Source organism: Rhinoderma darwinii, chromosome 7, assembly GCF_050947455.1.
Source record: "Rhinoderma darwinii isolate aRhiDar2 chromosome 7, aRhiDar2.hap1, whole genome shotgun sequence".
NCBI lineage: Eukaryota > Metazoa > Chordata > Amphibia > Anura > Rhinodermatidae > Rhinoderma > Rhinoderma darwinii.
Genome location: NC_134693.1, coordinates 9,443,067 through 9,455,136, shown reverse-complemented (window position 1 = coordinate 9,455,136; position 12,070 = coordinate 9,443,067). Strand labels below are relative to the sequence as shown.

Below are 12,070 nucleotides of genomic sequence, written 5' to 3'. Positions count from 1 at the left end.
CTCATTATTACTGCTGGTATGTGACCCCCCCTCATTATTACTGCTGGTATGTGACCCCCTCATTATTACTGCTGGTATGTGACCCCTCATTATTACTGCTGGTATGTGACCCCCTCATTATTACTGCTGGTATGTGACCCCCTCATTATTACTGCTGGTATGTGACCCCCCCTCATTATTACTGCTGGTATGTGACCCCCCCTCATTATTACTGCTGGTATGTGACCCCTCATTATTACTACTGGTATGTGACCCCTCATTATTACTGCTGGTATGTGACCCCCTCATTATTACTGCTGGTATGTGACCCCCTCATTATTACTTCTGGTATGTGACCCCCCATTATTACTGCTGGTATGTGAACCCCTCATTATTACTGCTGGTATGTGACCCCCTCATTATTACTGCTGGTATGTGACCCCCTCATTATTACTGCTGGTATGTGAACCCCTCATTATTACTACTGGTATGTGACCCCCTCATTATTACTGCTGGTATGTGACCCCCTCATTATTACTGCTGGTATGTGACCCCTCATTATTACTGCTGGTATGTGAACCCCTTATTATTACTTCTGGTATGTGACCCCCCATTATTACTGCTGGTATGTGAACCCCTCATTATTACTGCTGGTATGTGACCCCCTCATTATTACTACTGGTATGTGACCCCCTCATTATTACTGCTGGTATGTGACCCCCTCATTATCCCTGCTGGTATGTGAACCCCTTATTATTACTTCTGGTATGTGACCCCCCATTATTACTGCTGGTATGTGAACCCCTCATTATTACTGCTGGTATGTGACCCCCTCATTATTACTGCTGGTATGTGACCCCCTCATTATTACTGCTGGTATGGGACCCCCTCATTATTACTGCTGGTATGTGACCCCCTCATTATTACTACTGGTATGTGACCCCCTCATTATTACTGCTGGTATGTGACCCCCTCATTATTACTACTGGTATGTGACCCCCTCATTATCCCTGCTGTTATGTGAACCCCTTATTATTACTGCTGGTATGTGAACCCCTTATTATTACTACTGGTATGTGACCCCCTCATTATTACTGCTGGTATGTGAACCCCTTATTATTACTGCTGGTATGTGAACCCCTTATTATTACTACTGGTATGTGACCCCCTCATTATTACTGCTGGTATATGACCCCCTCATTATTACTACTGGTATGTGACCCCCTCATTATTACTACTGGTATGTAACCCCCCCCTCATTATTACTGCTGGTATGTGACCCCCCCATTATTACTACTGATATGTGACCCCCTCATTATTACTTCTGGTATGTGACCCCCTCATTATTACTGCTGGTATGTGACCCCCTCATTATTACTGCTGGTATGTGACCCCCCCTCATTATTACTGCTGGTATGTGACCCCCCCTCATTATTACTGCTGGTATGTGACCCCTCATTATTACTACTGGTATGTGACCCCTCATTATTACTGCTGGTATGTGACCCCTCATTATTACTGCTGGTATGTGAACCCCTCATTATTACTGCTGGTATGTGACCCCCTCATTATTACTGCTGGTATGTGACCCCCTCATTATTACTACTGGTATGTGACCCCCTCATTATTACTGCTGGTATGTGACCCCCTCATTATTACTGCTGGTATGTGACCCCCTCATTATTACTGCTGGTATATGAACCCCTCATTATTACTACTGATATATGACCCCCTCATTATTACTAATGGTATATGACCCCCTCATTATTACTGCTGGTATGTGACCCCCTCATTATTACTGCTGGTATGTGACCCCCTCATTATTACTGCTGGTATGTGACCCCCTCATTATTACTACTGGTATGTGACCCCCTCATTATTACTGCTGGTATGTGACCCCCTCATTATTACTGCTGGTATGTGACCCCCTCATTATTACTGCTGGTATATGAACCCCTCATTATTACTACTGATATATGACCCCCTCATTATTACTAATGGTATATGACCCCCTCATTATTACTGCTGGTATGTGACCCCCTCATTATTACTGCTGGTATGTGACCCTCTCATTATTACTGCTGGTATGTGACCCCCTCATTATTACTGCTGGTATGTGACCCCCTCATTATTACTACTGGTATGTGACCCCCTCATTATTACTGCTGGTATATGAACCCCTCATTATTACTGCTGGTATGTGACCCCCTCATTATTACTGCTGGTATGTGACCCCCTCATTATTACTGCTGGTATGTGACCCCCTCATTATTACTGCTGGTATGTGACCCCCCCTCATTATTACTGCTGGTATATGACCCCCTCATTATTACTACTGGTATGTGACCCCCTCATTATTACTGCTGGTATGTGACCCCCTCATTATTACTGCTGGTATGTGACCCCCTCATTATTACTGCTGGTATGTGACCCCCTCATTATTACTACTGGTATGTGACCCCCTCATTATTACTGCTGGTATGTGAACCCCTTATTATTACTACTGGTATGTGACCCCCTCATTATTACTGCTGGTATGTGAACCCCTTATTATTACTGCTGGTATGTGAACCCCTTATTATTACTACTGGTATGTGACCCCCTCATTATTACTGCTGGTATGTGAACCCCTTATTATTACTGCTGGTATGTGACCCCTCATTACTACTGGTATGTGAAGCCCCCTCATTATTACTGCTGGTATGTGAACCCCTCATTACTACTGGTATATGAACCCCTCATTATTACTGCTGGTATGTGACCCCCTCATTATTACTGCTGGTATGTGACCCCCTCATTATTACTACTGATATATGACCCCCTCATTATTACTACTGATATATGACCCCCTCATTATTACTAATGGTATATGACCCCCTCATTATTACTGCTGGTATGTGACCCCCCCTCATTATTACTGCTGGTATGTGACCCCCTCATTATTACTGCTGGTATGTGACCCCCTCATTATTACTGATGGTATGTGACCCCCTCATTATTACTGCTGGTATATGACCCCCTCATTATTACTGCTGGTATGTGACCCCCTCATTATTACTGCTGGTATATGAACCCCTCATTATTACTGCTGGTATGTGACCCCCTCATTATTACTGCTGGTATATGAACCCCTCATTATTACTTCTGGTATGTGACCCCCTCATTATTACTGCTGGTATGTGACCCCCTCATTATTACTGCTGGTATGTGACCCCTCATTATTACTGCTGGTATGTGAACCCCTCATTATTACTACTGGTATGTGACCCCCTCATTATTACTGCTGGTATGTGACCCCCTCATTATTACTGCTGGTATGGGACCCCCTCATTATTACTGCTGGTATGTGACCCCTCATTATTACTGCTGGTATGTGACCCCCTCATTATTACTGCTGGTATATGACCCCCTCATTATTACTGCTGGTATGTGACCCCCTCATTATCCCTGCTGTTATGTGAACCCCTTATTATTACTGCTGGTATATGACCCCCTCATTATTACTGCTGGTATGTGAACCCCTCATTATTACTACTGGTATGTGACCCCCTCATTATTACTGCTGGTATGTGACCCCCTCATTATCCCTGCTGGTATGTGACCCCCTCATTATTACTGCTGGTATGTGAACCCCTTATTTTTACTTCTGGTATGTGACCCCCCATTATTACTGCTGGTATGTGAACCCCTCATTATTACTGCTGGTATGTGAACCCCTCATTATTACTGCTGGTATGTGACCCCCTCATTATTACTGCTGGTATGGGACCCCCTCATTATTACTGCTGGTATGTGACCCCCTCATTATTACTACTGGTATGTGACCCCCTCATTATTACTGCTGGTATGTGACCCCCTCATTATCCCTGCTGGTATGTGAACCCCTTATTATTACTGCTGGTATGTGAACCCCTTATTATTACTACTGGTATGTGACCCCCTCATTATTACTGCTGGTATGTGAACCCCTTATTATTACTGCTGGTATGTGACCCCTCATTACTACTGGTATGTGAACCCCCCTCATTATTACTGCTGGTATGTGAACCCCTCATTACTACTGGTATGTGAACCCCTTATAATTCCTGCTGGTATATGACCCCCTCATTATTACTGCTGATATATGACCCCCTCATTACTGCTGGTATGTGACCCCCTCATTATTACTGCTGGTATGTGACCCCCTCATTATTACTACTGATATATGACCCCCTCATTATTACTGCTGGTATGTGACCCCCCCTCATTATCCCTGCTGGTATGTGACCCCCTCATTATTACTGCTGGTATGTGACCCCCTCATTATTACTGCTGGTATGTGACCCCCTCATTATTACTGCTGGTATGTGACCCCTCATTATTACTGCTGGTATGTGACCCCCTCATTATTACTGCTGGTATGTGACCCCCTCATTATTACTGCTGGTATGTGACCCCCTCATTATTACTGCTGGTATGTGACCCCCTCATTATTACTACTGGTATGTGACCCCCTCATTATTACTGCTGGTATGTGACCCCCTCATTATTACTACTGATATATGACCCCCTCATTATTACTGCTGGTATGTGACCCCCTCATTATTACTGCTGGTATGTGACCCCCTCATTATTACTGCTGGTATGTGACCCCCTCATTATTACTACTGATATATGACCCCCTCATTATTACTGCTGGTATGTGAACCCCTCATTATTACTGCTGGTATGTGACCCCCTCATTATTACTACTGATATATGAACCCCTCATTATTACTGCTGGTATGTGACCCCCTCATTATTACTGCTGGTATTTGACCCCCCCTCATTATTACTGCTGGTATGTGACCCCCTCATTATTACTGCTGGTATGTGACCCCCTCATTATTACTGATGGTATGTGACCCCCTCATTATTACTGCTGGTATTTGACCCCCCCTCATTATTACTGCTGGTATGTGACCCCCTCATTATTACTGCTGGTATGTGACCCCCTCATTATTACTGATGGTATGTGACCCCCTCATTATTACTGCTGGTATGTGAACCCCTTATTATTACTACTGGTATGTGAACCCCTCATTATTACTGTTGGTATGTGAACCCCTTATTATTACTACTGGTATGTGACCCCTCATTATTACTGTTGGTATATGACCCCCTCATTATTACTACTGGTATGTGATCCCCTCATTATTACTGCTGGTATGTGACCCCCTCATTATTACTGCTGTTATGTGACCCCCCCCCTCATTATTACTGCTGGTATGTGACCCCCTCATTATTACTGCTGGTATATGAACCCCTCATTATTACTGCTGGTATGTGACCCCCTCATTATTACTGCTGGTATATGAACCCCTCATTATTACTGCTGGTATGTGACCCCCTCATTATTACTGCTGGTATATGAACCCCTCATTATTACTGCTGGTATGTGAACCCCTCATTATTACTATTACTGACAATCTGCAGAGCGCTTATGGAAACACGTATACTGCAAATCTGTGCAAAACCAGGACTGCTGAAAAAGAAGAAGAAAAAGTAAACTAATATTTATAGAAGCGCCGTGGAATATTTCCTTTTTTTTCCACCAGACCCTGAGCCCCAGATCTGCAGAGGAGAGCGGGGGGGGGGGGCCTTTTCTTTGTATAACAAATTTGTTCCGATCTTTATACGTCTTTAGGGGTTGACAAAAGAAGGAACTATTAAGTGACTTTACATGGGGACCTGCAATGTCAACACAACAATCATTAGGCTGGGTTCACACACCCTATTTACGGACGTAATTCGGGCGTTTTAACCTCGAATTAAGTCCGAAAATACGGCTCCAATGCGCCGGCAAACATCTGCCCATTCATTTGAATGGGTTTTACGATGTTCTGTGCAGACGGTCATTTTTTTTACGCGCCGCTGTGAAAAGTCGGCTCGTAAAAAAGACGCCCGCGTCAAAGAAGTGCCTGTCACTTCTTGGGACGTAATTGGAGCCGTTTTCCATTGACTCCATAGAAAAACAGCTCCAATTATGTCCGTAATGGACGCTGCGAGAAACGCCTGCACATGCCATTACGTCTGAAATTCAGGAGCTGTTTTCTCCTGAAAACAGCTCCGTAATTTCAGGCGTATCGGACGTGCACGTGTGAACATACCCTAATATATATGGAGAATGATAACCATAAACTTGTGCCCAGCAAAAATGGGTGATATCTTATTACAGTAGGAGGAGTAAGTGCAGCTTTATTCAAAATCTAAAAATGTATTGCTGCCTCTTTGGTCAGAATCTGAGAATCTTTGTTGGCCAAAAACATCTAAATGATGGAGTAGGATAATGGAGAAAAGAGGAGGGTCCCATACATAGTATAAAGGATCACCGAGCAGCACAGAGTGCATCAGGAATATGTTAATCTAGTAGGAGGCAGAGGGCTGAATGTGACAGGGGCATTGTTTTGATATGTGGAGGATAATGACACAAATTCTAGAAGGAGTAAATTTATCCAGCAGTATCTCAGTAGTTGTAGGTAGTTTTGCTGTGAATCTAGCACTGGAATGAAATATAACACTTACTAGAAGCAGCATCAGCATGGAGAACATCATATAGCAGTAATAAGCAGTCTAGCTGAGAATCCAGCACTGAGGTAAGTTATAACACTTACTAGATGCAGCAGCATGGAGGAGAAGATACAGCAGTAATGAGCAGAGTAGCTGTGAATCCAGCACTTGGAAGAGATATAAGGGTATGTTCACACGGCGGGGGTCCGTAACGGCTGAAATTACGGGGATGTTTCAGCCTGAAAACATCCCCGTAATTTCAGCCGTACCGGCATGTGCAGGCGCTTGAACGCCGCGTCAATTACGGCCGTAATTAGCGCTGCTATTCATTGGAGTCAATGAATAGCGGCTCCAATTACGACCAAAGAAGTGACAGGTCACTTCTTCTACGCGGGCGTCTATTTACGCGCCGTCATTTGACAGCGGCGCGTAAATATACGCCTCGTGTGAACAGACAAACGTCTGCCCATTGCTTTCAATGGGCAGATGTTTGTCAGCGCTATTTTCAGACGTAATTCGGGGCAAAAACGCCCGAATTACGTCCGTAAATAGGCCGTGTGAACATACCCTAACACTTACTAGAAGCTCTCTATCTCTCACCCCCTTTTCCCCTTCTTTATATAGATTTTATAGGCAGCTGTAACCGGATTCCCACAGTGAGCTGATAATCCCTCTTGTCTTGAGGAAACAAAAAAAGCTGTAAATTAGAGCGAGGGACTAGTTAGAGGGGGAGGAACCTGATAAGTGGAGAAAAATAAATTTTTCTTCAATAAGATAGATTACAAAGTTTCCTATATCCCATTGTACTATTGATTTCTGCAAAGTTTGTTCATAATGCAGTGGCCATTTATATCAGTTACAGAGCAAAAGAAAACAAGAATCCGTGTGAGCGCAGCCTTAACTCCATAAAGCTCCAAACACGTGCCGACGGCCACCTGATTCTGTTCAGATATGTAGTAGAATCAGCACATTATGCCCTAATTGACACTTCATAAATAATTAACTTCAAAACTGCCCCAATGCAGAGACTGGCAGATGTTTAGATTAAAGGAGGGACCCGGTCCCAGAGCTGTGATTCTGCTGCCGCAAACTCATTTTTTTCCATATTATAAAAACATTACACAAATCAGAACAAACAGAGCAGTCACAGGACACAAAATAACCAAGTGTGGCCGCCCCATTCACCCCAAATATAACACCTGTAAACTCCCAGGAGGCTGCAGGAGAACTAAACCATAGAAGTGACCTGTATCCAGAGCCAACCGGGGAAGTCTGCCCACTAACCCAACAAAGGACGATAATTGGATTTTTAAAGGAACGATCCCCTGTTCTGTAAATAAAGCTTCATCACTATATAATAAAATGTTCTTAGAATTCCTAATATACATTTTTTTCCAATACCAGTATTATAGTAGTTATATTCTTGTATATAGGAGCAGTATTATAGTAGTTATATTCTTGTATATAGGAGCAGTATTATAGTAGTTATATTCTTGTATATAGGAGCAGTATTATAGTAGTTATATTCTTGTATATAAGGGCAGTATTATAGTAGTTATATTCTTGTATATAGGGGACAGTATTATAGTAGTTATATTCTTGTATATAGGGGGCAGTATTATAGTAGTTATATTCTTGTATATAGGAGGCAGTATTATAATAGTTATATTCTTGTATATAGGGGCAGTATTATAGCAGTTATATTCTTGTATGTAGTGGGCATTATTATAGTAGTTACATTCTTGTATGTAGGGGCAGTATTATAGTAGTTATATTCTTGTATATAGGAGCAGTGTTATAGTAGTTATATTCTTGTATATAGGGAGCAGTATTATAGTAGTTATATTCTTGTATATAGGGGCAGTATTATAGTAGTTATATTCTTGTATATAGGGGCAGTATTATAGTAGTTATATTCTTGTATATAGGAGCAGTATTATAGTAGTTATATTCTTGTATATAGGGGGCAGTATTATAGTAGTTATATTCTTGTATATAGGGGGCAGTATTATAGTAGTTATATTCTTGTATATAGGGGGCAGTATTATAGTAGTTATATTCTTGTATATAGGGGCAGTTTTAGTAGTTATATTCTTGTATATAGGGGGCAGTATTATAGTAGTTATATTCTTGTATATAGGAGCAGTATTATAGTAGTTATATTCCTGTATATAGGGCGCAGTATTATAGTAGTTATATTCTTGTATATAGGAGCAGTATTATAGTAGTTATATTCTTGTATATAGACGCAGTATTATATTAGTTATATTCTTGTATATAGGAGCAGTATTATAGTAGTTATATTCTTGTATATAGGGGCAGTATTAGTAGTTATATTCTTGTATATAGGAGGCAGTATTATAGTAGTTATATTCTTGTATATAGGAGCAGTATTATAGTAGTTATATTCTTGTATATAGGGAGCAGTATTATAGTAGTTATATTCTTGTATATAGGGAGCAGTAATATAGTAGTTATATTCTTGCATATAGGGGGCAGTATTATAGTAGTTATATTCTTGTATATAGATGCAGTATTATAGTAGTTATATTCTTGTATATAGACGCAGTATTATAGTAGTTATATTCTTGTATATAGATGCAGTATTATAGTAGTTATATTCTTGTATATAGGAGCAGTATTATAGTAGTTATATTCTTGTATATAGACGCAGTATTATAGTAGTTATATTCTTGTATATAGGAGGCAGCATTATAGTAGTTATATGCTTGTATATAGGAGCAGTATTATAGTAGTTATATTCTTGTATATAGGAGCAGTATTATAGTAGTTATATTCTTGTATATAGGAGAAGTATTATAGTAGTTATATTCTTGTATATAGGGGGCAGTATTATAGTAGTATATTCTTGTATACAGAGGGCAGTATTATAGTAGTTATATGCTTGTATATAGTCGCAGTATTACAGTAGTTATATTCTTGTATATAGGGGCAGTATTCGTAGTTATATTCTTGTATATAGGGGGCAGTATTATAGTAGTTATATTCTTGTATATAGGGGGCAGTATTATAGTAGTATATTCTTGTATATAGGGGCAGTATTATAGTAGTTATATTCTTGTATATAGGGAGCAGTATTATAGTAGCTATATTCTTGTATATAGGGGCAGTATTATAGTAGTTATATTCTTGTTTATAGGAGCAGTATTATAGTAGTTATATTCCTGTATACAGGGGACAGTATTATAGTAGTTATATTATTGTATATAGGGAGCAGTATTATAGTAGTTATATTCTTCTATATAGGGGCAGTATTATAGTAGTTATATTCTTCTATATAGGGGGCAGTATTATAGTAGTTATATTCTTCTATATAGGGGGCAGTATTATTTTCATTATATTCTTGTATATAGGAGCAGTATTATAGTACCTGTATTCTTGTATATAGGAGCAGTATTATAGTACCTGTATTCTTGTATATAAGGGGCAGTATTATAGTAGTTATATTCTTCTATATAGGGGCAGTAGTATAGTAGTTATATTCTTGTATATAGGAGCAGTATTATAGTAGTTATATTCTTGTATATAGGGGCAGTATTATAATAGTTATATTCTTGTATATAGGGGCAGTAGTATAGTAGTTATATTCTTGTATATAGCGGGCAGTATTATAGTAGTTATATTCTTGTATATAGGGGGCAGCATAATAGTAGTTATATTCTTGTATATAGGGGACAGTATTATAGTAGTTCTATTCCTGTATATAGGAGCAGTATTATAGTAGTTATATTCTTGTATATAGGAGCAGTATTATAGTAGTTATATTCTTGTATATAGGAGCAGTATTATAGTAGTTATATTCTTGTATATAGGAGCAGTATTATAGTAGTTATATTCTTGTATATAGGAGCAGTATTATAGTAGTTATATTCTTGTATATAGGAGCAGTATTATAGTAGTTATATTCTTGTATATAGGAGCAGTATTATAGTAGTTATATTCTTGTATATAGGAGCAGTATTATAGTAGTTATATTCTTGTATATAGGAGCAGTATTATAGTAGTTATATTCTTGTATACAGGAGCAGTTGTATATAGTAGTTGTAGAGCTTTATGTTGCAGACTTGACTTATGAGATTGCTTGTGTATTCCTTATGGGCACAGCGACTGATTTTATATCTTACAGATCCACCAAACATGAGTAACGTTCTGTGTATAATACAAAATATGATGCTCTGGAGGAGAAGGTGACAGGTTTATAGGTTAATGTGCTGAGTGTTGATATCTTTATTTCAGTTAGTTTTGAGCTTTATGAACAGTATCCAGAGCAGAACACGAGACGTTGCTGACCTAAACACTACAGCAGATGCTCACTCTCCGCTTCCCTTTTCTTAACAACTTCCTTCCCCTCTTGTATAGATTTCCTCCGCAATTTTACTAAAAATGAAATACAAAAAATCTTGAGCTCCAGACGTTTTTGTTTTTGTACAAATGTGAGTACACATCTTTTAATCAGCAGCTGCCCAGTTATAATAATTCAACGGGATAGAAATGCTTCAAAGAATGTTTTACCCCAAAAACTAAACAGAAGCCCCAGAGTCCTCTGAAGTCTTGTAATAATCTATTCAGCCGGTACTTTGGTCTCCTCCAATGGTGACAACTACTAATGGCCATTACAGTGCTCGTAGGGGTTGTCACCAGCTCTCCATATCTTCTTTTGAAATACAAGAAGAAGCTTTCTATAGTTTCTTACCTATCTTTGAGTAGGTGTCTTCTGTAATATCTTCCAGTCCAATCTCCTTCCAGAAACTGTCGTCCCATCCTCGGTCTGAGGAATACGTCCATTTACAGACCAGAGTACACAGAGATCTGCAAGAAGAGGAGGCGACAAATCGCGGGATGTGAAAGCTGGAACATCAAAATCCACTCCAAGAATTTATTTAAACATATTCCGCACCCCAAGTGTCTTATTATTCTGTACCCCAGGTGTTGGTGTTTCATTGTTTTTTACCCTATGTGTCATTGTGTAATTTTTATGTTCCCCAAAGTGGGAGTTTTTCATTCCCCTTTTACCCCAAGAGTCATTGTATCATTGTCCTGTACCCCATGTGTCAGCCAGTGGCGGGAACAACCGCTGTAGCGACTACAGGGTCCGGACTCAAAGGCTGAACTCAAAGCCTGACACACACCGCAAGGTGGGACTGCGACTGGGTTGTAAGGGGGACCCACTTACTACGGCGGAGCAGAGAGCCATTGGCTCCCTGCCCCACCACTTAACTATGGTATGACACAGGCTATTTAAGACCTGTTGGCTACTAGAGGTCAGGAAGACGTCAGTTTAATGTCCTGGCGCAGGCTAAGCGATGACATGACTGCATCGCCTCACCTGCGCTGGGCAGAAGATCGTGGGAACGAGGTTAGGTGAGTTTATTGTTTTTTTCCCCATTTTTCCCAACTACTATAATGGGCACCTAAACACTATATGGGGGAGTAACCACTATATGGAGACCAAAACGCTATATGGGGGCCTAATTATTACTATGTGGGGGAACTATTACGGTTTAGGGCCTAAAGGGGCACTATTATTGTTTGGGGCACTGTT

The 12,070-nt window shown here is 40.3% G+C and overlaps 1 protein-coding gene across 5 annotated transcripts in view; it reads right to left on the bottom strand.

Annotated features, from left to right (window-relative positions):
- Window positions 1–12,070, bottom strand: part of FGGY (FGGY carbohydrate kinase domain containing) — a 241,724-nt gene that overhangs the window by 137,869 nt on the left and 91,785 nt on the right. For all 5 annotated transcript variants that reach the window (XR_012849946.1, XR_012849947.1, XR_012849948.1 and 2 more), the window contains exon 6: window positions 11,222–11,337. Coding sequence is in view for 1 of the 5 variants with exons in the window: in XM_075832701.1 (XP_075688816.1) it covers window positions 11,222–11,337 (116 nt within the window). In the remaining 4 variants the exon portion in view is untranslated. The remainder of the gene's footprint in view (window positions 1–11,221; window positions 11,338–12,070) is intronic.